At 49.6% G+C, this 26900-nt stretch overlaps 1 protein-coding gene and 1 long non-coding RNA gene across 2 annotated transcripts in view; one reads left to right on the top strand and one right to left on the bottom strand.

The window, feature by feature from the left end:
• The window catches only part of LOC133353097 (angiopoietin-2-like), a 33418-nt gene that overhangs the window by 2513 nt on the left and 4005 nt on the right, over positions 1-26900 (top strand). Inside the window, exons 2-7 of the mRNA XM_061569222.1 lie at positions 15488-15712; positions 16092-16213; positions 16629-16864; positions 21007-21140; positions 22680-22781; positions 25455-25621. Coding sequence (XP_061425206.1) covers positions 15488-15712; positions 16092-16213; positions 16629-16864; positions 21007-21140; positions 22680-22781; positions 25455-25621 — 986 coding nt within the window. The remainder of the gene's footprint in view (positions 1-15487; positions 15713-16091; positions 16214-16628; positions 16865-21006; positions 21141-22679; positions 22782-25454; positions 25622-26900) is intronic.
• Positions 218-12516, bottom strand: LOC133353099 (uncharacterized). Its single transcript, XR_009756334.1, has 3 exons — positions 12317-12516; positions 3206-3290; positions 218-297 (listed from the first exon to the last, which is right to left on the bottom strand). It is a non-coding gene; the product is annotated as an uncharacterized LOC133353099 (long non-coding RNA).

Here is a 26900-nt window from a genome sequence, read left to right as displayed (position 1 = left end):
AGACTTGCGTTCGGGACCAGACGCATTGGCGTGCGCGCGTCCCACCTCCGCAAAAATGTAGAACATCCTTGAATGCGGCACCTTGCTCAGGAAACCAGGCACTGACCCCCTCCGCGTTACCAATTTGTATTTTGCTGAGCAGTCGTGTCCACTAAGGCTCGGGTTGAAGAGCAGCTGATTAGCACTTATGACGGGGAGGGGGTCTATATAAACTGTGCTGTTTCTGCGCCGACCTTTCAAAAGTGGCATGCATGTAAGCGGGAGGAGTAGCACTACCACACACTCTATTGCTCTAATCTAAAACAGCACATACGCCACCAGGGAAAAAAAAGAGACAGACAGCGTTTGTCCAATTAATAGGGCGTAACATTAAACTAGCGCACAGGCATTGCCGTCCGCGGTGTAACGGTCATCAGCGCGTTGGACTTGGCAACTCAGAGGTCACCGGTTCGAATTCGATCTCCCGGCGCTGCAGTGGTTAAACAACGGTTGCTTTAAATCGTAAACAAATCTTGCCCATCGCTGGGTACAAGCCCAGTGAAAGTTGACAGGCGGGGTCGTGTGTCGTGTGGGGAAAGAGTGGGGTGCTCCAACACCTTCCAAGACGTCTGGCTTAAAATAATCTCTTGGAGGGGCTGTCTCCAAGCTGCCCTCGAGTAGAGGTTCTTCTGGTAGCAGTGGTGTGGGTAGCTTTACCTTTTTTTTAAATGAAACTGCATGCACTAAGCATACATAGCCTGCACCTCATCACTCTAATAAAAGCTTCGTTTCACCGGAATAACTTTGCTTTTTAGTGCAATCGTTGAAGAATTTATTTATTTACTCATGGGCTGTGGATAATTTAGCAATAAGCAGCCACATATGCCGTGTTGAGCAAGGTGGGAGGGCTGGCAGGGGGCGGGGTAGACAAAATATATTATGCAATTGTTTGCAAGAAATATTTTGAAATTGTGAGTTGGCGCGCCTGCCTGCCTTGCCTGCCTGCGTGCGTGTGCGAGCGTGGGTGAGTGCATGCGTGAGCGCGTGTGCGAGTGTGCGTGTGTGCGAGCGAGTGCATCCGTGTGCGAGTGCGTGCGTGAGTCCGTGCGTGCGTGCGTGCGCGGTGCGTGAGTGAGCGAGCGATTCCTTCGCTCGTGGCGCTGTGCAAGACGCGGGGTCAAGCGCGGGGGGGTGGAGGGGGGTAGAGCGCCCGAGTGTTTACAGACGCGGCGTGGGGACCGCCGACTCCTTCGTGTTCACACGCCGTGGCTGAGCTCAGCTCCGTCTGGGGCCCAAGGGTTTTTAAACGCCACGCGGCATCGTGCGTTTCCCAACGCGCGATGCCGCGCGTGCGGACGGAAAAAAATGCTGCCGCAGCGCTGGGAAGGAAGCGGTCTTCGTCGCTCAGGCGGCGCTGACTCAATTCGCAACGATGCCGAAAGCTGCTGGAGCACGCAGCCGTTACGCTGCTGCGGATAATGCTGCTGCTGCTAACAAGTCGAAAATCGCCACCGTGGAAGCAACGGTCAGCACGCCGGACCTGGCGATCGCTCGCTCATATTCAATCTCCCGGTGGGGCAGTTGAAGAAATGGGGGAAAGTTTTTTCTACTTGAAATCCACCACCTCCCCCACTCCATCTCTGTCCACCGAGCAGTATAAAAAGGGGTCAAGACGTCTGTCCAGTGTGGAAGAGTAGGCCAAATACTATCTAGAGGGGGGGCACCTTTGAGCTCCCGCTAGCGAAGGCCCTTCCGACAGCAGTGGCGTGAGCCGGCAATTGCAGGGCTGCACCTTGACCTTGCCCCCCCCCACCCCATGCTCCCTCCCTTTTCAGTGACATTGCAGCCCTCAAATATTTTTCTCTCCGCTGGTGCAACAGCAGCAGCAGCAGCTTATGTATTCTGCACAAACGTAGAAATTGTGCAAATTAATCTTCGTCAGGGATAAAATAAAAAAGTTCTACCAAGAAGAGGGGTCTAAAATGGAGCTGGCGAAAGGCCTCCACTGGTCACTGGTTTTAATGACCCAATTGGGGGTCAATTAGTGCTTGAGAAAAGGCAGCTGACTTGCAAGAGGTAGACCTCAACTGGACACGTCACCTTTGGTGATGAATGATCCTTCGACCCCTGGAGATCGAGTCTATACTTTTCTGTTTCTCTCGCGCCCACGGGATTGAAGCCTGCTGGTGTTTTACGTTTGCCCCGGTTTCTCACTGCTTGCAAGACGAGCGTTCGTTGCAACAGTAGCAGCCGTAGCAGCAGCGCCGGCGACAGGGGCACACCGTGGCGAGAGAACGTGGCGGTGGTAGTGGTGGCGGTGGTGTGGTCAGAGTTGGCCGGCGTCTGTCGATTAGCCACAGACGTACAGTGCGTTGTGGCTAAAAATAGTCTGACCCACTGCTCATGCACGGTATCATCTGTGCTGCCTCGGAGCGTAGGGGGCACGAGCGCTAGAGGGAGAACAGTCACCTTCTTCCACTACCCTGCTGAAAGTTCAGGCCATCTCCCCTCCACCCTCTCCTCTAATTGTTACATTCAGTTCTACAAATTTAGTACAGAAATAGAGGACAATTAAGCGATGGGCATCGCAGCCTTTCTTCACAAACACGGCAGTGAGAGCCAGAGCAGAACGCACGACAGCCGCAAGCGGATTGCAACGTTACTCATTCTGCTTAGCGTTCAACATTTGTTTTGCGATCATTTGACACTGGCGAAGTTGTGCCCCAACTCCCCCTGCCCTCTCCCAAGTGGTCGAACTGTCCCTGTATAAGACGGTGCTTCTCACCACACCAAGAATGCGTACTTGCACTTTTCACAGCATGGTTCTTTAAAACGCGACATTTCCACGGAAGGGGAAGCGGCAGTTACCACGGAATGTAGGACGAATAGCTTTCACTCTGGGGCTCCTACACTTCCATTTCTTCCGTTGGCTCCCCATTGATGGGTGCCACGGTGGCGAGATGTTAACTACCTCGCCTGGTATGCATGAGGTCGTGGGCTTCGATCCTGATCCTAATGCCTGCTTATATGGACTTTGCGTGTCTCTCTCTCCATGGTCGCATGGGTTTTTCTCCGGCTCCTCTGGTTTTTCCCTCCACATTTAGAATCAACATGCGTTTATAGCATCTGCCTGCTATACATTTCCACACGATAAGCAACTTCGTTGATCTATCATTTGTGGCCAAGTTGCTTCTGAAAAAGAGCTGTATACCTCAGGGAGCCTTACCTGGCATGCCTTACGGATTGGCGTGCGTTGGTCCTGCGGAACTGGCCATCACTGCTCCCGTTCGCACGGACAAATATTCCCGGCACTGCATCAAAAAAAACAATTAGGGTGCTTGGCAGGGGATGATGCGGTTCCTTAAGCTGTGCTTGGGAAATGTTGCTACGAGTTAACGCTTTGCTGGCCTAAAAAAAAAAATCCGTGAATGAAATAAGAAATGAATCCTCCATTCACACAACACACACCTCCTCCTGCCCCTGAAGCACAATGAAAAAAAAAAACCTGCAATACGCAACGTGTTTTTGGCCGACCGCCGCAACAGAAAATCGTAACGCATGCGCTGTCGCTGCGCATTCTGTGGCTGGTGTCGTGTAATGTTCGCCACTTTTTTCAGTGCCCCAATAACAACCACATACCAAAGTTCTGCTGCATGTTGGGGTCGCATAGCCAGACATGGTGCGTTATTAAAGAGTTCTTGATAGCCTGGGACATTGCGCAGTGTGTCAATGCCACCAACGACATTACCCAATACCACCACCGACTACCACCACGATACCAACACGGCTACTGTACAACATTCTGGCAACCGCTCCTGCCATCGCTACCAACATAACCACGATCAAGACCACTGCTACTACTACCAACAAAGTTACTATAACCAGCACCACCACCATTACTACCAATACCCCCATCAACACCACTACAAGCAAAGCTACCACTAGCAGCGCCACCACTGCCAACATCACCACTCTCACAGCAATATCAACCACTCCTCTCAACACTGCCACTACTAACACTACCACCAACATTACAACCACCAGTACTACCCCCACTACCACCACCAGCAGCCGCAGCAATAACACAAACACCCTAACAAATCCTCACCATGACGACCATCGCCACCACCACCCTGCTTTGTGGCTAAATTCATTTTTGTACATTCTGCTGAGGCCTATTCCTTATATTGGGGGTTAGGGAACAGGCTTCATGGCTGCACATAACGTGTTCTTCACGGTTTGGGAAGTTATGTTCTTGACATAATTCAAGCACTGCCTTTAGCAGCGGCGGTAATTCGACAGAGATAAAAAAAAGTATACGTGTGCAGACCGGAAACAAATAACATTGTGTACGCAAACGGATACGTTCAACAGTAACACATGATCCACCCCCCAGAATGCTTTGCATGTCAAGATGACATGTCAAGATGACACGCCATATCTCCTTGGGGGTGTCCTGTTATGATTTGCTGTTAAATGCTTCGAAAGTTTTAGCAGTTTTGCTCAAAAGGTCTCCAAAGTGTTTTTCGCGTTGTCCTGCAGTGCTGCAGTAACAACCAAGGACACATTTGACCACTGCTTTGCTGCGGATAACATTCATTTGCACATATAACATCATCATTATCATCATCGTCGTCGTCGTATGTCACTACCAACTTAATGTGAAGTTGCTTCGTATGTTCACGGTCATTTATTTACAATGATTTTCCATCAAAAGTGTTTACACATTGCTTACGCATTTCTTTTTGCACCACGTGAAGCCCGTTTAGAGAATCGTGGAACCGTTTCTTTTCGCCGTATCAGAGAATTAAACTTGAACTTTGTTCTGGGCTGCGTAAACATAGCTGCGTATAAAACCGCCCACACATAGGCAGCACGATATTTTGATGCAAAACAAATGGCCGAGGCCAAGGGGGGGGGGAAGAGGAGGAGGGGATGGAGAGAGGGGGGTTAAGTATCAGGGGGTGAATGGAGCTGTGAGTCAGCAGTCTTTCCTGACAAAGTGCTGATATCAGCCAACCTTCCGCAGAGAGCGAGAGAGAAAGACATAGCCACTGGCAAACTATCTAACTGCAAAAATAAACTCCGGAAGCAATAGTTGATTAAATAGTTTACTGCTCCTTCGCCATTTTTGACTGAAGATGAAGCTAAACAAAATCCTACATCCTCATCGCATAACAACAAAGCTCATGTCCCCCCCCCCTCCCTGCCCAGCTCGCCGCCGCCCACTCACAACATTTATTTATGTTTTTAAACATGTTTTCTGGACAGTGTACATGTAACGATAAAAGGATGTAGCTTCGTGTGGAATCCGGTTGCTTGAACGTTTCTGGTTAAATTGCCGTGGGTTTACGACGGTAGGGTCAGACCAGGGTCACCCGACGAGCTCTGTATTTCACGCTAAGAAGAAATGACACTTCTTACATTTTTCTCTTTCTTCTCGTCGTCACACTGTGTGCCCCCCCCCCCCCCCCCCGTTGGCCGTAAACTTGGCAGGAAATTGGCTGACGCACACGGTAGCTCCTCGGAAGACCTGGGGACAGAGGCTTTTTGTGCTAAGCGCTCTTAACCGCCGCTCACTCGTAAATCCCCTGGCATGACAAGGAGCGGCAATTATATTAAAATGCATTCTGGTTTATTTAGGGTCAAAACCACGAAGAAAGTTTTATTGGCCCTGCTTAAAAAGCTTAAATGCGCAGCCCTGCAATTGCCCAGTGGCACCAATGCCGGCAGAACGGCTTCCACTATGAGCCTCTCCACAACACAATGCGTTGGGCCGAGTCTTGCACGCCAGCCAGACGTCTTGAGAAGAGGTGACAGTACCGACACTTTACCCCCACCATACGCGACGCGCCCACCGACTAACTTTGGTGGACCCATTAATTGACTGCTTCGTGACGTGATCTATTGAGGGCCATCGTCTTCGTATTCACGTGCATTGCGGCTCTTGAAATAGTTTTAGTTATCGAATTCGAATAAAAAAATGAGAAGAGAAGAAAGTTGATTGGATAAACTTTTGCACTGAATCATTGGTGTCTTTTTTTCAAGAGGGTCCTGCTTTCAGTTTTTACTTTAAAGAAGTTTTCAGCCAATGAATTAACATTTAAAAACTGTCACACGCGGAGATCGAACCATACCGGCCACCTCTGGGAGTCCAGTGTGCTAACCATTGCAACCAGAGCTTTACACAGCTCGTTAAATTAGCGTTGTGGTGTTAATGCTTCATTACGGGATGCCATCTTGGCTCATGCGTACATTTATTCGCGTATACTGGTGATTAGTGGGAAAATATAATTTTGACAAGTTTATCTTAACTCTGCCGCGGAGGCTGGATGTGTAATTTACCACCTGCTCACGCGTTGCCCAGTTCTGTATGTGGGAGAATCTATTTAGCATTTATTGACATTTAATTCTGTGTTGTGTTTGTGTGCTTAGTAAGGCACAAGGCAGGCTTCGTCATTCCTGACTGCAGTTACTGGGAAGTTCGTTTTTGGAAGAATTTTTTTTTTTAAACCCCTTCAAATTTGTATTGAGATGCAGTCACATTCCATCATCATCATCATCACCAGCCATGGTCAATCCACTGCTGGATGAAGGCCTCCCCAAGCAGTCACCACATGTCACGCTCCTGCGATGTATTAATCTGGCTAGCATCTGCACGTGAGCTAATTGCATCGCTCCATCTCCCTGGCAGGCTACCTCTTGGATGTGTTCCATTCCTTGGCTGCCACCCCTTCATTATTCTTGACCATCGGCCATCATCCCTTCTGGAAATGTACCCTCTCCAAGCCCAATTAAATCCATTTACAGCAACTTTTTTTATGCGAACTGAAACTTCAAAAAATATGTGATGACGCTTTGAGTGGCAGATTTGTGCCAGTAAGTGCGTGGCTTGCAAATGGAAGGTTTCAAAATTTCAAAAACCCAGTTGGGGGCTGGCTTAGGCCATCATCCCTCCATAAACAGTGGTTGTCCTATGGAAAGACTCTTCCTCGCGCCACGAGGATGAGGAAAAATCCACCGGGGTCTCACGGTTGTAAGCAGAAGGGTGCCCGCTCACGCCACTGCTAGGGGAAGGTGCCACAACGAGAGGGAGCTCAAGAGAGGCCCTGCAGAGAGTATTTACGGCCCTGTGCTGGCATGGCCATGATGTAATAGGGCGCTAAAGCACTTTAAAAAATTAGTTTCCCAAGAGGTTTGCTTTCAAATGCAGTCTAAACACCGATCGAGTGGCAAATAAATGGAAACCAAGGTCCTCGTTAAAGGGTGAACTGGGTCACAGCCACCCAAACTATTACTTTAACATTTTCAAGAGTTGTAATTATTGGCAGGAGCTTTCACGCAGCACCTTTTCATCTAAGTGGACCCTCATGGCCATGTCTAATGGTGATAATCAGCGAAGCCTCCGGGCTATTTGCGTTGTAATGATAACGCCGGGAGTTCTCGTGGAGACGAGAAACGGAGCCGGGTGTCCCCGAAGGAAAAGCCCAAGCGAAAGACAAACACATCCCGCCCTTCCCTTCTTCACCTCCCACTCCTTAAGCACACACACATACGGTGGCCGCGGTGGTGACGTGGTCCAGTGGTAGCACGTCTGTTGCTTGTGGCAGAGCTGGGCGGTTCGAATCCCGCGGTCCACCACGGTTAATTATGCGGGGCGGGGTAAAGATTTTAAAGAATTATACGCTATTGTGTGCCGGGCCAAATGTTTTAATATTGCGAAAATTTACTGGGAAACGCACAGCGATTGTCGCCCCTTATTGCAAAAGGCATAGAAATAGAGTACTGAGACTCAGCGATGCTTTCCTGGGTAAATCAGCGTAATAATAAATACTGTCAAACGCATATATGCTACGAACTCAACTACAATACTGTACTACGAACTCAACTACCATACAAGGGGAAGTAGCACATCTCTTGTTTTAGACATTGGGAGTGGGCCTGGAGCTTTCTGTCAGCTTGCTGGAGTCTCTGGGGAGGTCATGACCGCATACCCAACGCAGCCATTGCAGCTGCGCGAGTCACAGTCCTGGACCTCACGCATTTCCCCTCGGCATCACGAGGAGGAGGGGGGGGGGTGATGGCAACCCCAGCTGCAAGTGATGATGAAATTCTTGCTTGCAACTTTAATCAGCTAGACGAGACCAGGCTATTGTGGATTTGAATAGAGTGATTGGATAGATGTATGTCTGTGCAGTTGGAATATGGCAGGTGTAACTTAAGAGATGGCAAGCCGATGGTCAGCGGGCACAACCCAATGATAGGCTCTGGTGCCAAGGACACAGGCCCGCATTCTCTGTTCCATCACCATGTAGTCCAGCATGCATCACCACACACATAAAGAAACACACGCGCGCGCACGCGCATTCATGAACCCCACTTTGGAGGAACATTGTTGTGTCTGCCTGCACTAAATCAGATCCGGAATTGTACACAGTCCAGACGAAAGCTGGGGTCAGAGTTTTTAAGTCTTTGCATATTTGTCTTGTAAGCCCATTCATTAGACTGCGCTGCCCAGGCTAGGCATTCAAGGCAGCACATTAAAACACTGGCCCGTCTGGATATGTATGTGTGTATGTTGAACTTCTTTCACACTGTACGTAGCCAACCATGCTAATTGGAGATGCGGGGGAAGGACAAAAATGCATTTCATGAGAGCCCCATGAAGTGCTCATTATGCGCGGTTATGTCTATAGATATCACACAAGGGTTGCCAATCCACTAAACGTGCAAAACACCAAGACACATCATCGGAAGAAGAAAACTACACGTAAATGCGGGTACGCCAAATAAACGGCCATGTCATGTGTGGTGGAGTAAAGCGTGGGTACGTATTTAACCCCCCCCCCCCCTGCCTCTGTTCACTCAGCCGTACACCACAGTCGTTCTATTGGCAACTTGAGCGTGGTGGGGCAGAGTGTAGGTTCTCCAGTGTGGAGGAGCTGGTCAAAATACGCTCTAGAGGAGCTCTCCCTTCTGGTAGCAGTGGACTGAGCAAGTAATTAACCTTTACCTTTCATTGACCTCTTCGGATTGCCTTCTTCTAAGTCCTCCGAGGTCAAGGGCTCATTTCCTGGGGTGATCGGGCTATTGCCAGTGCAGCTCCCACATGCTATGAAATGACACTTTGCCTTTGCTAATAAGACAGTCGTTAGATATGCTTAAGTCCGTCTTGAAAGCTGAACTCTTTAAACTGGCTTCTACCCCCTAGATCTGGATGTTTACCCTGTAGGTTTTGTTCATTTCCTGCATTCCATACATGGTGGCGCAATGGGATCTATGTAGGAAATGCGCCCTACAAATAAACGTTATGTTTAAGCTTTTAAATAAACTATTTTCTCTATACAGTATATTGTAGTGTAGCTTCTCCCTATTATTTTAGCGAGGTATCTATGAATGGATCAGCCCATACTGTATCGCACCCTCGTCTCCCATTCCCTTCAATTGGCGCGGGGAGTTTATGTTACGCGATGTGGGGGGAGCGGGGAGAAGGGAGGCAATGTGGTAGGTCACGGGGATTAGTGTGAAAAGGCCAAATCGCCCAATAGACTCCCCCCAGCCCCCAAAGGGTACAGCACATCCGGCCAAGTGCCACCGGCTGTGGGCCAGTTGTAGCTGTTGTGGATTGTTTTCCAGGAGCCGTGAATGGCACGTGGCTCCGGCTTGGAACACGTTACATGGTGTACTTGCGTTTCTATCACTCCTTTGCTGAAGCAGCAAACATCGCGCACGCAGATCCGTTAAGGCAGCCATGAGAGCACCGCCTCGAGGCACAACTCTTGTTTTCAACCCTTAGCCAGTGGTGGAAATTCCACGTTCCTTTCGCGTGGGCGAGCCAAGACCTAGGACAATCACTGGCGATTTCAACACGACGTGGTACTTATTTTAACGTCAAAGTCCAGCGTCAGGGATTTCCCTTTCACATGAGCATTGGGGTAGTGCTCACCTCCTGTTTACAGCCCTGAGCCAGTGGTGGAAATTCCACATTCCTTGGTGGTGAGGGGGGCGGGCGGGTCTCTCCAGAGGACAACCACTGGTGACTTTCCCAGAAAGTGGTACTAATTATATTGACACTGGCAGGAAGATGGGCCGATTCAATCCCGAAACCAGAGATTGAACTCTCAACCTTCCGATCGCAAGCCGTTTTGCCCTGCCGCTGAGCCACCTGGCCAGATGCCGGGCCTGACCGTGCTTGCGTGTGAAGTGCAAATCTAAATTTTCACACGCGATTAATGATGTTAAACTGCAAAAACTGAGAGTGAATATTGAAACAACGTTGCCCATTATTTAATGTTTACGTTATACATAATTTCTCAAACATGCGATCGTCCAAATCGACCGCGAGAAAACCTGTAACCTGAAAAAAGTTCGCGAGCGGCGTCGCTCGCAATATAAACAGGGGTCCATTACTTGGCTGACCTCCAAAGGGCCGATCTCTGTTAGAGCCATAAATCTGCCCGAATTCAAGTGAAAAATCTCTGTGCCAAATGCCAACTCGGTAGCATTATAGGGGCTTCTGGAAACGATCCATACAAGATGTTCCCAGTCAAAATGTTATGTTTGAGGTACCATAAAACCAAATGTGGGCAAACACAGACTCAGTCGGGGAGGCCGAGGTGGTAGGGGGAAGGGAAGCGATAAGGTTTGTGCCGCTGCCTATCTGCACGAGGTGTCTGTGCCACTTTGTTCCTGCCCGTTTTACGAGACCCGTTATCTTGGAGTGGGGGCCTCCGAAACTAAATTCTAAGCAGCCAATGTCCGGTTTTTTTTACGAAGGGGGAGAAAAAAACTCCAGTGTTTATTTTACATTTTTGTTGAGTCATAAGATGCTGTTTTGAAGTAACAAAAAAAAGGACAGTTACAGTACGTTGAGTTGAAACATACTTTTGCGGAATTTTTTTCCTTCCGACTCCACAAAGCGTGTGCAAGCTCGTGTGGTGTTATTTAAGTGAATGTTGAGATTTCAATTGATGCTCCACACATCCAGACCACTTCACCGAACCCTTGTCCAGACACGTGTCTTGACCCCGTGACAGATAAGCCCCCCTCTCTCAAACATTCCAGCAGGCAATCTGAATGAATCTGTTACATAAATCTACATTTTCCTCCAAACTAACCCAACCCTCACCCCCTTTGCCTGCACTTTTATTGCTAAGAAAAATTATGTCTAAATACTGTATATACAGATTGTACTTGAAACAGAATATTACCAAAAAATAATGGCGTGGCCTCTTAAAATCCAGTTTTAAATCACATTTAGAAGCAATGAAATAACACTAGAATTAATCATATACTTTGATAGAACCCAAAATTAATTGTTACAACAAAATGACCGGCAGACTAAATAAGGCCTTTAATCTTATCGACCTAAATAAAGTTTAAGTGTTCTTGCAAGCCACTAACCGAATTGTGATCATATCACCATGTGAAGTTTAATATACGAACGCATATGACATGTTGGCCTAACGTTAATGTCTGCGCATGTGGGAAACTGCAAGACTTAACAGACAGAAGCGTCTGCAAGCACAGAAGTGGATGTGTAGTTTGTAACGATGAGAAGATTCCAGGCCCTATAGACCGTCATTTCCGAGGTCCGCAGAGGGCTTCGGAGCCTTCGGGCTTCAATGATAAACCACGAAGAACTATACTCTTAGTTCTTTCGGTAAAGTCACGTAGGTAAAGAATGAAATAAAAATTAATAAAAATAAAATTAATAAATAAAATTAATAAAAATTAAATAATAAATTATTAATTCTAGATTTGAAGCTTTCGTGACTGCTATGATTCATATTCTTAGGTTTTTTTTCGGTAAAGTCACGTAGGTAAAAACATTAAAAAGTAAAATAAAATAAAAATCACGACGTTTCGGAGGCAACACAAGCTTCCGTCTTCAGGTGGTACCGTCACAGCCACGACAGCTGTATCAAGTAAATGAGAGATTGCAGAAGCTACCACTCCGTTTATATAATGGTTGGAGAGGGGGGAGGGCAAGGTACAGCATACTTTTTATTAATATGGTAAGGTGAGGCTTGAGACTAAGAATAGACTGCATAACAAAGGCTGAGCCCACCGAGTTGTAGCAAAGGCTGAGCCTTTGTTATGGAGAGGTGCGGTTTGTGACTAAACCTGTGACAGGGAGACCACCACTAAACATGATTAAACTGTGATGGTTGTCTGTCAAATAAGATTGGCAAATAAGTGTAGTTAAATCTTTTTTGCATGGTTAATCACATCTTTCCAATGTCCACCACATTGATTTTTTTCAACCGTAATTGACACAAATTAAATAAAAACAACTTTTTCTCTCTCCCAACGATTCAAAGTAACGTTTTCTTACCTCCTCGTCCTCTTCCTTGCCGAAATAACTTGTCATTCAGACGCTGTCTACTCGACAGACCTGCTCTCCACCTGAGGACGGCTGCTTGCGTTGTGGCCGAAACGTCGTGAGAATTATTTTATTATGTTTTATTATTTCCATTCTACGTGATGACTTTACCGAAAGAACCAAGAAGATGACTTTTGAACATCTCGGGACGTTTTCACGACGAGAATCGTCGCCGCTCCAACTGATTCAGGAATCGCGTTGGAGGATCGTGAGGGGTTGTGGGTGGGGGCAGGCGGGGGGAGTCGTAAAGTAATTATTTTGGTGCCGTAAATTGAAGATTGGTCGTCGGGTTTGAATGTGGACGTCGTAAAACCGCGCGCGCGTGCGAATCTGTACTGTCGTAAACCGGAGCGTCACCGTAGAAAGTTTTAAGCCCAAAGGGGCCGTCCATAAATGACGTCACGCACCTAGGGGGGGGGGGGGTCAGACATTTGTGGACGATGTGCTGACGAAGGGGGGGGGGGGTTGAGAAATGTGACGTCACATCAAAATGCGCAACTTTAAATAAATGTAGAATTGTTATAACACACTTAATTGTTATAACAACACTCCTACAACATCAGAGTGCAGCGCCACATTAAATACGCACTACGATGACAATAGTTTAAAGCGATTTGAAGCATGTTTTATTTTCAAAATGGAAATATGGTTTTGGGGGGGGGTAGAGCTTTGTGACGTCATATTTGAGGGGGGTCTGACTTTTTGTGACGCCGTGTGACGAGGGGGGGGGGGTAAAAAATCGTTCAAAATTCGCGTGACGTCATTTATGGACGGCCCCCAAACTTTTTAGCGGCATTTAAAAATCTAAAACATTCGTACAATCGATACTTCGTTGCACTGTTAACGTTTCGAAAATTGTGGCCATTAAAAAAGAGGCTTTAAAAAAAAGATAAAATCCGGACAATGTAACCACGAAGTGACGGAGACTTCACGGCGCCTGTGCCAGGCTAGGTGCACTTTGAGGCCACGCGAAGTGTCGACGTCTCGCTGACAGGAAGAGGTCTCGGGACAGACCCAGCAGGTGCCATGGGTTGGTGAGAACTGAGATGACCGGCAGATGCACCCAGCTTTGCCACCCGACTGTGTGTTCCCTGTTCCTGTTCCCATGAACAGGGAAAACAGAGTGACAGACACACTCACACTTACCCTTTGGTGATTTCGGTAAAGTCACGTAGGTAGAAAAATAAAATAAAACCAACTAATAATATTTTCGATTTAAAGCTTTCGTGACTGCAGGGATTCATATTCTTGGTTTTTTTCGGTAAAGTCACGTAGAAGGGAAGACGGCTGCTTGCGTTGTAGCCGAAACGTCGCTGAGAATTATTTTATTATGTTTTATTTGTATTATTTTATTTACTTCCCTTCTACGTGTCTTTACCGAAACACCAAGAAGAAAAAAAAAGAATAATATTTTAATTTAAAGTTTTCGTGACTGCAGGGATTCATATTCTTGGTTCTTTCGGTAAAGTCACGTAGAAGGGAAATAATAAAATAATAAAAATATAAAACAATAATATACCACGACGTTTCGATCACGACACAAGCGGTCGTCCTCAGGCAGTGGAAGTGCTGAACCAGCGAGAGAGCTGTTACAACAAGAACACTCACACTTGCTCCATTCTAGTCTGAGATGGTGATGGCGATTCATGGACAAACCACGAAGGGCCTCACTGACCACGCGGGCATTGGCCCTCGACCATCGCACGGAGTGCGCCGCGTGCGATGGTCAGGTGCTGTAGTCCGACGTTTCGCGCTCCACGTGCTGGGAGTTTCTTCAGGAACTGACTCGAATCAGCTCAATAAGCTGTTCAGCATTGCTGGCTGCTGACGGTTTCGCCACTTGTTCCTGATGCTGATTGGAACAGCTCTCTCATTTAGGCCGGCAGATTTAGTTTTTTTACCTTTAGGGAGCGCTATTCCTTTCATATGCACACGTGGTGGAGTTTTCACCCGGCGCTCCGGTTTCCTCCGAGACAAACAGAACACTTTTTCACAGGAAGCTTTTATAGTTTTTTGTAGTGGAGAGTGCGTGGAAAGGAGGCGTGAGGAGGAGGGGAGTGAGACTTGAGGAGGCAGGAGAAAGTCCACGGATGCTTTTGAAGACGGTGAGGTCGATTGGATTAGGAACCTTGGGAGTGATGCATAGCCGTCAACCCAGACGGTTTACCCCGTATTCTTGTGCAGGGAGATTGAGTTTTCAGGTCCATACGGCGTAAAGCCGTTTCAATACTGGCACACAAAAATAATTGTCTATTTGTTTGTGTTTCTCCTATGTGATGGGACTTTGTAGGATGGACGTTGTGATTTATAAGGGACACGGGTTGACCGATAAGGTCTGAATTGGTCTGTAATAAGGTAGGGCACTGATAAGGGGTTGACAGGTATCGTGACGGGAGGGAGTATTGCGGTGATGTGGTGATGTTTATGGTGCGGGTGAGGAATCTGGCAGAGGTGTTTTGATTAATCGAGAGTTTGTAGAAGCGGGATTCGGGGGTGGGGGAGGCCTTTTGAGGGATGGGATGAAGGCACAAAACGACTATCTCGGCACAAAGCCGTGGTAGGGAAATGGTGAATGCGGGAAATTTAAGCTGATTTTGTTTTACCAGGCGAGAGCATGATGAGTCTCGTTCGCACGAGTGACGGAGTCGCAAAATGTACAAAAGCAAAACAAGCAAAGTAGAGCGTTTAAGCAAATAGAAACCAGAACCCAAACATCTCTGTCATATGACAAATGGAAAATATGTTGCACAGATGTAGATAATAATAATTAATATATAAGGCGCCTCTTAATGCATCTCAGAGGGCGTCAAGAATTTTAACGAGGGAAGCAAGTAAGAAGAAACTGGGGGAGAGAACGCCTGATGTGACGAGACGAGAACGAGTGAAAGAGATCAAGTGAAGGCTTTCTAAACAGGTGATGGCTGAGGGTTCTTCGGGCGAGACTTTAATTGCACCTCCATCGCCTTGGGACGGATTCCTTCACCCTCCGATGGCAGAGAAATCCCTTCGCCCCCTGCAGAGTTGCGATTGTGATGAGCGGGGGGGGGGGGGTGTGAATGTCGTAGTAGCCACGACCTCGATTGATGAAGAGCGCGTCACGGCCGTGGTTGGTGCCGCATGCAGCTGGAGGACTCGGTGAGGGTGGAGGTGGCGCCATCGCAGCAGCAGCAGCGGCAGCAGGAGCAGCAGCAGCAACAGCAGCAGCAACAGCAGCAGCGGCAGCAGCAGCAGCAACAGCAGCAGCAACAGCAGCAGGAGCACGCGGCCGCCGCCATGCTGGAGATGGGCACCAGCCTGCTGAGTCAGACGGCCGAGCAGACGCGCAAACTCACCCACATGGAGACACAGGTGGGGGGGGGCTCACCCACATGGAGACACAGGTGGGGGGGGGGTCACCCACGTGGAGACACAGGTGGGGGGGGGCTCACCCACGTGGAGACACAGGTGGGGGGGGGGTCACCCACATGGAGACACAGGTGGGGGGGGCTCACCCGCATGGAGACACAGGTGTGGGGGGGGGGCTCACCCACGTGGAGACACAGGTGGGGGGGGGCTCACCCACGTGGAGACACAGGTGGGGGGGGGGGTCACCCACATGGAGACACAGGTGGGGGGGGCTCACCCACATGGAGACACAGGTGGGTGACTACGGGTGACCAGGAGTAACTGCGGGTGACTAAGGGTGACTACGGGTGACTAAGGGTGACCGCGCGTCGCGCCGTGGCAGGTGCTGAACCAGACGTCGCGGCTGGAGATCCAGCTGCTGGAGAACTCGCTGTCCACCCACAAGCTGGAGAAGCAGCTGCTGCTGCAGACCCAGGACATCGGGCGCCTCGCGCAGAAGAACAAGTGAGGAGGAGGAGGCCGCCGCGTCGCGTCGCACCGCGCGGCCGTCAGCTCGAGACGATTGTCGGCAGCTCCTCAGTGGCGCGGCCGCCGTGGGTACAGGGAGGGACTCCCCCCCCCCCCCCCCCCCACTTGTTTAGCCGTGGCCGAGAGACGCCTCCAATGCGCGTCGTGCGTGTGACCGTCCGCACCTGCCCCTCTCCCCCTCCGCTGCCCACTCCCCCCCCCGCCCCTACCCTCTTCCCCTGGCCCCCTCACCTGCTCACTCCCCCACCCCTGGCCCCCTCTACTGGCCCCCTCCCCCCCTCCTCTGCCCCCCCTCCCCTGCTCCCCCTCACCTGCCCACTCCCCTGCCCACTCTCCTCCCTCCGTCCCCTGCCCACCCCCCTCCTCCCCTGCCCCCCTCCGCTGCCCGCAGGGAGCTGGAGGTGCGGCTGTGGGAGCTGGGCGACAAGCACCACGCGGAGCTGCGCGCTCTGCGCGAGGAGAAGGCCGAGCTGGAGCGACTGGTGGGGAGGCAGAGCCAGGCGGTGGGCGCGCTCGAGCGCCAGCTCGGAGCCGCCACCGCCAACAACTCGAGGCTGCAGCGGCAGCAGCAGGAGCTGACGGAGAGCGTGCGCTCCCTGCTCGCCCTGCTGCCGCAGTACGCGCAGGGTGAGCGGCGCACGCGGCGGCGTCACCCGGGCGCGCCGTGCGCGCCCGGGTGACGCCGCTGAAATCCACGGCCACTGCAGCCGCTACGGCCACTGCCGCCTCGAGCCACCATCACCACAGTCACCACCATTACAGTCACCACCACTACAGCCACCGTCACCACAGTCACCACCACTACAGTCACCACCACTACAGCCACCGTCACCACAGTCACCACCACTACAGCCACCTTCACCACAGTCACCACCACAGCAGCCACCATCACCATTCACCACCACTACAGCCACCATCACTACAGCCACTGTCACTACAGCCACCATCACCACAGTCACCATCACCACAGTCACCACCACTACAGTCACCACCACTACAGCCACCATCACCACAGTCACCACCACTACAGCCACTGTCACTACAGCCACCGCCACTACACTCACCACCAGGCACTCCAGCCACCTCGATTGAAGCCACTGCGCCTAAAGCCACCGCTCACGGTTGGAATTTGTGGAGTGCCACCTGGGGTTGCCACCTGTCAGTGGTTTTTCCAGGACATCCTCTTGTTGAGGTAGCGACTGTAGTTGCTGTCCTGGGAAATATGTTGCTTCAAAACAATAATCCACCATTCAAGACAATTCCTGTATTGTAAGGTATTCTCATTCCCAGGATATGTCCGGGTTTGTTTCTGTACCCCAGAGGTGGCAACACTAGCGTCACCTCAGAGATGGAGCCATGGGGTTGTCCCGCATGCATCACGCGAGCGTGGGATACTGCAGGATGTTCACAGTATAATACATTTAGTGTCTTTTAGAACGACAATATGCATCTAATCAGCCACCTCAGAGGTGGTCATGTAAGCTCAGAGTTCAAAACACTGAGCTGGCACCATTGAGAACCTGCATTAAAATTTGGGTTTCAGCCACCCATGATTAATCCATGTTCTCAAGTGCAAGTGGATGGTTTCAGGCACAAAAAGCTATCATAATATTAAAATTGGCAATATTCCAGCTACGAGAATGAAAGATTGTCTTGACCATCTCGTGACGGTTCCATACACGAGTGTGTGTGGGGCAGTGCGCTCCATGCTGTGTACATCAGGGTCGCCAGCCTGAGCATCCGCAGCCGTGTGCCGTTCTTTAACGACTGCATGCGGTGCGGCTCTTGAAATTAGAAGAATTAGAAGAACAATTGTCTCTTCTTGTTATTTTCGTTGCTGACCCCTGACCACGGAAGTCCAGTTCAACCATGGGCAGGGGTGGGCAACCTGCGGCTCTTTTAAGGACTGGCTTCGTGACGTCATTTATTAAGGACCCATCGTTTCGTATTCAAATTGCATTGCGGCTCTTGAAATATTGAGGGGTTTTTGTTGTTGTTATTACCGAATGCGATACAAATAGCTCTTCTTGTTATTCTGGTTGGCGACCTCTAATGTGGAGGATTAAAAAACCCACGTGGAGACACAGGCGGGGTGGGGGGCTCACCCACGTGGAGACACAGGTGGGGGGGAGTTCACCCACATGGAGCCGCAATGCAACTTTCAGTCGAAACTATTATCTGACAACCACGATGCACTGCTCTGCAAGACTTCCACATGGATTTTTCATCTCTTGGCGACACGCCGCTAGCCCAACTGGAATAAATTGTGAGAAATAAAGACCAAGTGTGAGTAAATAACCAAAAGCAGCCTTTAAGAGCAGCCGAGTATCTCAGAACGCTGTACATCTTGGGGAAGGGCCATGGGATTACATGTACAATTTTGAAGGTATAAAACGTTATACCGCAAACAAGCGGAGGAACTTTATGGGGAAGCCATGGGATTAATATCTGCGTACAGTTTATTTACATGGTAGCAAGGGTGGAATAATTCATGCATACAGTACGCACGGGGATTTGCGGCACAGTTCTTTGGGGAATGAGTGGGAAAATTAGTCGGAGGCGGTAGAGAAACAGAAAGTTTCAATTCCAAAATAAATAGCGGGAGGGAATTTATTTAACCAGGTGAGGACCTGCCTAAATACGCATCAATCCTGTGGCGAGGGAGCCCCCCCCCCCTCCTTGTAAGGTGGACAATAAAAGTAAAGAGGCAAAGGTGCAGCCCTGCAAGTGCCTGTGTATGCCACTGCTGATGGAAGGGCCTCCACTCCACTAAAGGGAGCTCTAGAGAGAATCTTTCAATCGGAACTCTGGCCTACTCTTTCATGCTGGCCAGACACTTTGTAAGAGGTGTGTGTACCCGCGATTTACCGGACCATATGCGACCTGCCGATGGATTGCGGTGGACACATTTATACTTTTCGGTGGACAGTGGCGTGGGCGGAAGGACAGAGGCGCGAGCTGCGGGGGGGGGGGGGTGGAATTTAAGAAACCTGTAACATTTTTATTGGTTATTTCGATAAAGTCACGTAGAAGGGAAATAAAAAAATAAAACATTTTAAACAATAAAATTCTCACGACGTTTCGATTGCAACACAAGCAATCATCATCAATTGTGAAAACCACAGCAAGAAATTTTGAAAAAAGTGGCGGTTTTTTTTTCTTCAAATTTTCTTGCTGTGGGTTTCACACCTGATGATGAATGCTTGTGTTGCAATCGAAACGTCGTGAGAATTTTATTGTTTTATTTTTATTCTTTTATTATTTCCCTTCTACGTGACTTTACCGAAAGAACCAATAATATGAATCCCTGCAGTCACAAAAGCTTTAAATCGAAACCTGTAACATTGTTTCGACTGCCGTGCCATGATTCAAGCCGCCGATCTCTGGATTGCATGTTCAATGTGCTCGGGCATTAGACCACTCTGGGTAGACGGGTGGACAAGGCCTACCTTTGAGACCAGTTCTAACAATGTCTGTGAATGACGAAAAACTCAGATGTTAGATGGAAAAGTGCACGCAATTATGAACTTTCCTAAACACATACCCCACGCTTCGAGCTCAGATCCGTGGGATACTGCACCTTGGAATACTTTTGCATTCGCTCTTTAAGTTGGACAGCGCTGTTTATTTTCTCAAAATTGTTTGAGAAACCAAATATTATGAAATGCGTTTATCGGCCCGGCCAATAGATTGCTTGGCCCGCATCACCCTACCCGTTGCGCTACCTCTGATGTTGGCAAGCGCTGATTTAATTTGCGATCCAAACGAATTTAAATGTTCGGCTCACGGCTCCTCCGGGAAGGGCGTCAGGAATGGAGCTTAGGTTTCGGCTGCCACGCGTGTATGTTCTGCTCACGAGATGAGCGACGTTACTTACATTGAGGCAAATGGAAATTGACTTGGCCTCGGCCAGTCATCGTTTACGCCTCTCAGGTGAACGTTTGGCGCCGACCAGTTAATTCTGGATCTGGGCCAAAAAATACTTCGGAATTACAATTGTTTTTTCTCACGAGCATATTAAGAACAACCTTCATGCATCGTTATTGTCATCGTCGCCGCCACTATCGCCACCATCACTACCACAACCAGCACCACCACGATAATTATTGCTGCTACCATCACTAATCACCGCCATCATCATCATCTAATGTCTAACCATCAATCACTGTTCTGCGATGCCACAATCCATCCCACTCCTGCACACGAATGGATCTTATGACTCCATCTGCACGGTGATCGTCCTCCGCAATTCTGCTGTTATATAAAAAAAAATTCATAGAGTGACGGAATGCGTTTTCTGGTTGTACGGCTTATTGTTTGGCAACGTCTTGCTCCACGAGCTTGGAGCAACCTCTTCTTCTTGGTTCTTTCGGTAAAGTCACGTAGAAGGGAAGTAATAAAATAATAAAAATAAAACATAATAAAACAATTTTCACGACGTTTCGGCCACAACGCAAGCAGCCGTCCTCAGGTGAAACCCAGGTCCGTCGAGGCGACAGAGCTTGGAGCAACTTCAGGAACCGAGTTCAGTTCCAAGTTTGAACCACCCACTCACACCCCGAGGGAGCTCCCTGCACATGGAGTAAAACGTCTGACATCTCGCATCGGGAGAGCACGGAAGGGCGCATCCGCGAAAACCTACGCGGTAGAATAACGGGAGTTGTAACGGTTGCGATGAATGTTTCCGACACGTGAGCGTAGCGCGCAACTCGACGGAATCGGCGCCGCCTTTTGGTAAACGTTTCACGGCGTGGCGTTCACGTTGGCAGGTCACGTTGTGCCCGCCGCCGTCAGCAAGGAGGAGCGAGTTCCCTTCAAGAGCTGCGCCGACGTGCACGGCGCAGGCCTCACCAAGAGCGGCGTCTACACCGTGCAGCTCTCCAACTCCTCCGAGCCGACACAGGTCAGTATATTATCACTTGCGACAAGTAAACCAACGTTGCAGAATATCGGTTCATGTTATGCATATATATGTGTGTGTGTATAGCTAAGAGACACCCACAACATACCCACACCGAATATTTATATCCCCTTAATTTATTTGCGAGTGTGGAACAGAAGGCCAAATACATTCACCAGCGGGCAGGTTAATGAGGTATACAGAGCCATTGTGCAATGTTTATTCGTGTGCGGTTAGATTCAATCTGCCTGTGCGGAAGTTTAAACAATGGGGCAAGAAACTCCCCCCTTCCCCTCGCCCCTGTCCACCCAGCAGTATCAATGGGGGGGGGGGGGGGGTCTGGCAGAGGAGGCCACAACACCCTCTGGCAGGGCTTCTCTCTTGAGCTCCCTCCAGTGGAAACCCTTCTGCCAGCAGGGGTGTAGGCATACAATTGCAGCGCTGCTCCTTTGAAAATAATAATAGGGCCTTTCATTGTCTCACTTACAAGGTCCTCTTGCAAGAGGATTGATGCGTATTTAGGCAGGTCCTCACCTGATTAAATAAATCCCCTCCCACTGTTTGTTTTGGAAGTAAAAGTTCTCCACTGCCTCTTAAATACTGTGGAAACATATGGGTGGAGTTAAACTGATGCTGTTAACACATGATGCTGTCAGATCTTTCTTCATGTAAAAACTCGATATTTCCTGAAGAAGGCCAGAGGGCTGAAACTTCTAGATTTTTTTTCTTTAACTTGTGAGCAGAAAAGCGTATGTGTCAATAATCGTTTGTATGTTTTATTATTACGATGCCTGTTTAACCGGGAAAGCCTCACCGAGTCTCAAGACTTTTTTGCAGGAGGGTCCTGACAAGTATGCGTAGGATTGGGGAATGTTTTGCTGTGTAATCCCAATTGAGTAATTTGCAGGTAATTTTTTATTAATTGGGATGTTTAGCCAACATCAGTCACATTGTGTGTGTGTTTTTCGCTTTGAAAAGACACCGGAAACCCAGAGGAAGCACACGCACACAACAGGGGAACAACCCAGTCGCTTCTTGTTGTGAAGTGTTATCATTGCACCACCCTCCCGCTATGGACTGGATTGACCCATAGGCTAATGAGGCCCTCATATTTTGTAGGCCCTCCATTAGGCCCTCTATTCCACATAGAAGCTAACGGCTGAGCGACGTTAGCGCGACCATTTATCTTTGAATCACAATGACATCATTATTCGTGACTTTAAAAGGGGAAAAAATTGTTCGGAGAAATTAGTGTAGTGAGTGATGTATGTTTCCTGCATTGACCTTGAGTCGAATGAATGTGTTAATTTTACGCAGGTAAATAAATGTTTAATGACTTCGTAATTTTCGTTGCAAAATTGTAATACATACTTAGGCCCTTCCCTCCTATCAACCTTTGACCCCTCATAACCTTATTCTGGGCCTACCTGCTGCCCAGGTGCTTCTAGGCCATGTAAGGAATGATTGGCCTCTACGAACCTGGAAGTGTGAATCTCTGCGGCTCCCTTTGACTGTGCTGGCACGACGGTCCCTGTGGCTCAGGTGTGGTGCGACATGGAGACCAGTGGCGGCGGCTGGACCGTAATCCAGCACCGGAGTGATGGCAGCCTCGATTTTCACCGCACCTGGGCAGAGTACAAGCTGGTGAGAGCGCACATGCAAAACTTTGACCAAAGTTCCCACCATATGGCTTAGCATAGACGGTTAGAGGAAGTGCTGTTATGGAGCACAACGGAGTTGTGTAGCCAGCACTGCACCCAGCCACCTTTGTCTCCCCAGTGCTGATTGGGTCGACCTAGGGGAGGCCCAGGACTGGTTCTCATATCCCTCGCTGCTGACGTTAGCCACGAGCGGCAATCAAACTTGGGTCACCGGGTCCGTAACGGAGTGTGCTCACCACTACGCCACCGCTCCCCACATACGCACGCGTACGCACGCGCGCGGCACGCCATCGCTCACTTGGGAGCCGAGCACACGCACGCGCACATGGCAAATGTATTTAGAAAAAAGCAATACCGCGTGGACAATCCGTAACGCTGACAAAGAGTGACGTGGCAATGAAAAGCAATTACAGGCAAAGGCAGATTACGACATTGCGCAGTTAAGATTACGCGGGGGCGAGCGGCAATTAACTCCGCTGTGCTTTAGTTCCCGATGAGATTACTTTGGACGACAAAATAACCACCTCTCCCCCCCCCCCCCGAGCCGGCAAGGCTTCCACTGCCCACACAAAGCGCGAGAGCGGAACGATCGCGCCGTGCGCTTCGGAAAGCTTGTGCTGCGGTAGCCGCTCCAGTGCGTTCAGCACCACAGCTTGAACATCTGAAACGCGACTCCTCGCATCGTCCGTGAACCCCCTATTCCCGGAGAGCGTTTTGAAAAGAAAAAAATCTGTCTTTGAAAACACAAAAAAAACCGCTTGGGTTTGCCTGAGGTTATGCTTCGTGGGTTCACTTGAAACCTCTTGAAATGAGTCGCTTTCCTCTTTGGTTGCTGCGTCGTCAACCGGCTCGCCTCTCTTGAGTGGCACAAGATGTTTCTCGCTGAACCCGTGTACAAATCCGGCGAGCGGGGTTGATTGCATTACAGGAGGAAATGGGGAGGGGGGGGGGGCGGCGGCGGCGGGGGGGGGGGGCGAGCAGGGAACAAAGCAGCGGGAGCAGAAGTCGTAACGCTTTCGGATTGTTGCTGAAGTACGCGTCGAGCCGAATTCTTGCATGGGGTGCGCGGCACGGTGCCGCCAGATAGGCACACGCTACATCGACCCGCCGCCCCCCCCCGCCCCAGACCATCGTGCGCGGTGCCAAATATAATTGGCGTTCTCTAACGGCGGCTCTTTTCCCAAGAGCCTCGCCGCTCGCTACATGAAAGCATCATTTAACACGCAGGTTGCCGCAGCCAACAGAATTTTAAAAAGTGAAAAAAAAATCACAAAAAATATTTTGGGTAAGGCCATGTAATGATCTGACCAAAATTATGTCAATAAAATCCTCCACAACCTCACACAGCCAAACAAATTAAATCGTCACGCGGTGTGCAAGCGTTTATAGCGGCAGTTGTTATTGTTTCAGCTTGCTCGCCGGTGAGTTGAATAACGATTCTCACAATTGGTTTATTTTGGCTCTGATCGTGTAGGGGGGGTATAACATGCAATGTAAATCTTTTACTATAACCCTCCACCACCCGACAGAACAAGTTAAGTCAAGTTGTCACGTCGTGGGAAACAATGCCAATTGATTTGGTATTTCAGCAAAACTGAATAAATGTAGAAGAGGAAGCAAAATGTTGTCAATTTTGCACAACGTTTAGCTGCAAATTCCATCCAGCATCGTCAGCTATTAACAAAAGCTCAGCTCTTGAGTGTCTAATTGGCATAGATGCGAAAACACTAATGAATGAGAATAATATAGGTCGTGAAAGGCTATGCAATTTAACAATTCTCACAACCACACAGCAAGGATTATGAAAGCTGGAATTTGTGTTTGAATGTATGTGTATTATGTATGTGGGGAGCGGTGGTGTAGCGGTTAGCGCGCTGCACTACGAACCTGGTGACGATTATCTGAAGCGGTCCTGGGCCTCCCCTAGGTCGACTCAGCCTCAAATAAGTACCTGGTGCGATGTGTAAACATCGCCGCTAGAGAGACAAAGGCGGCCGGGCGTGGTGTTGGCCACCCACCCCCTCGTGTGCCATGCCGGCCTTTATAGGTGCTCGCTAACAGCACTTGTCCCTACAATCTGTTAAGGCTATACGGGGGATCTTTGTCTTTGTATTTTGTATGTTGTTGCCATGTGGTGGCACTACAAAGCCTGTGACCTGAGTTTGGTTCCGGGCCACGGCTAACATCAGTGGCAACGTGGTACCCATAACACTTTTCGAGCTTATGCTACACACACGGCCTTAAATTGCATTGGGCCGTTGAATTCACAGGAAATGTATTCAACGAGTCGCACCTTCAGATAAGTGACTGCTGAACTCTTGCTGGTTTCTAGCAGTCGTCTGTAATCAGGAGGAGGCAAGGGCCTTGAGTTGTTAGGCTCCCTGCCTCTGGAACGCCGCCCTAACTCATATCACGAATGGCTGCTGGCATGATCAAACCTCTTTACTCAAATGTATCAACGTTCGTTTTAGTTATCTTACTTTGACCTCCGTTGATTGGGCAACAGCTTTTTGTGTTTGTATTGTGATGCACTCTGGGATGTTTGGCATGAAGATATGTTCCATCCCTCGGTTGCCACTGTTATTATCCATAATCATCGGCCATCATCCCTTCAAATCGGCGCTCGTGTGTGTTGCAACGTGCGCGTGCCCCCCAGGGGTTCGGCGAGCCGGCGGGAGAGCACTGGCTGGGGAACGAGCACGTGCACCAGCTGAGCAGCCAGCAGGCGCACGTGCTGCGCGTGGAGCTGGGCGACTGGGAGGGCCACCGCGCCTTCTCCCTCTACGAGCGCTTCTCCGTCGCCTCCGAGAAGCAGCACTACCGGTGGGGGGGGGGGGGGGGGGGGGGGGGGGGCACCGTCACCGCCACCGCTGAGAACCCCAAAAAATACGACGTCGTGGGCAGGGCTGGGGACTCGGTAGCTCGCGGGGTTAGAGGTGGCCCCAGGGATTCGTTGCATCTACGCCCCATGGGAGATATGTATATACATCAACATACATACATGTCTGGCCCAGGACTTTATTATTTCTGGATACGGCCACATAAGACCTGCCGACTCTCTGATGTGTGTTATGCGTTGTTCAGATGTTTTGCCGACAAAGACGCGGCACAACCCGAAAGCACACTGTAGCGCTGTACAGCACAACCTTGGAAACCTACACGGTATTGTAAAGGCTTAACGTTTAGAAACGTTCTGCAGATGATATCATATTAGCCACACTAATCAGGTCCTCGAGGGGAATATTTCAGGCTTCTGCTTTTTCATTTAGCGATTCCAAAATGTTTGCGTACTCAGTCACTGCAAGGGTCCCTCCTGCCGTGACAGAAGTGGGCCAGGTGTGTGTGTGTGTGTGTAAGTGTGGCCCCATGCCAAACGTATTTGAGAGTCCTATTCGGTCCTCAGTGAGGAAAAGGCTCCCCCAGCCCTGCCATAAATCCAGTGTTCGCGGCTCCGGTGATGCGGCGTTCCTGTCGGTCCCATGTGATTTCCATCACGCTGGCGCAAGAGGAACTAAACCGACACGTGACTCGAGTTTAGCACCAGAGTTCAGGGTTTACACGCTCGGGGTGTTTGTCTCCCGCGTCAAGCTCGCCGCGCATCGCCACTGAATTCTCTGTGGTTCGGAGCCCAAATACTTGAACACAATAGGGCTTTTGTACAAGGCCTTGGGGGGATGGCTGCCGTGGTGAATTGGTTAGCCCACTGGACTTGCAATCCAGAGGTCGCCGGTTCGAATCGACCTCACAGAGCGGCGGTTCTGCGGTGCAATGTTCTTCAATCCCCACCGCTTCTGTCCAACCAGCAGCATTGATGGGTATGCCGCAGTCGATCGGCAGGTTGCGTGTAGTGGGGTAAAACGTGGGTACTCCCTCCTCTTCCAAGATGTGTGACCGGCGTGGAAGAGGAGGCCAAATGCGCTCTCGATTGACCTCTCCGGGAGGAGGTTCTTACGCAAGCAGTGACAGGGGCAAAGCAGTTGCAGGGCTGCACCTTTACCCTGACCCTTCACAATGCTTTGCCAGCTGCGTATTCGATTTTAAGGCTGACGTTAGCGTGCAAGTCATTAATACGGTGAATTATTACAGTGTCCATCAGCGAGCG

The sequence above is a fragment of the Lethenteron reissneri genome, chromosome 42 (genome assembly GCF_015708825.2).
Source record: "Lethenteron reissneri isolate LAM-NWPU_2019-01 chromosome 42, ASM1570882v1, whole genome shotgun sequence".
NCBI classification, from domain to species: domain Eukaryota; kingdom Metazoa; phylum Chordata; class Hyperoartia; order Petromyzontiformes; family Petromyzontidae; genus Lethenteron; species Lethenteron reissneri.
Note: the sequence above shows the minus strand (reverse complement) of the source record. Positions and strands in the feature narration are given on the sequence as shown.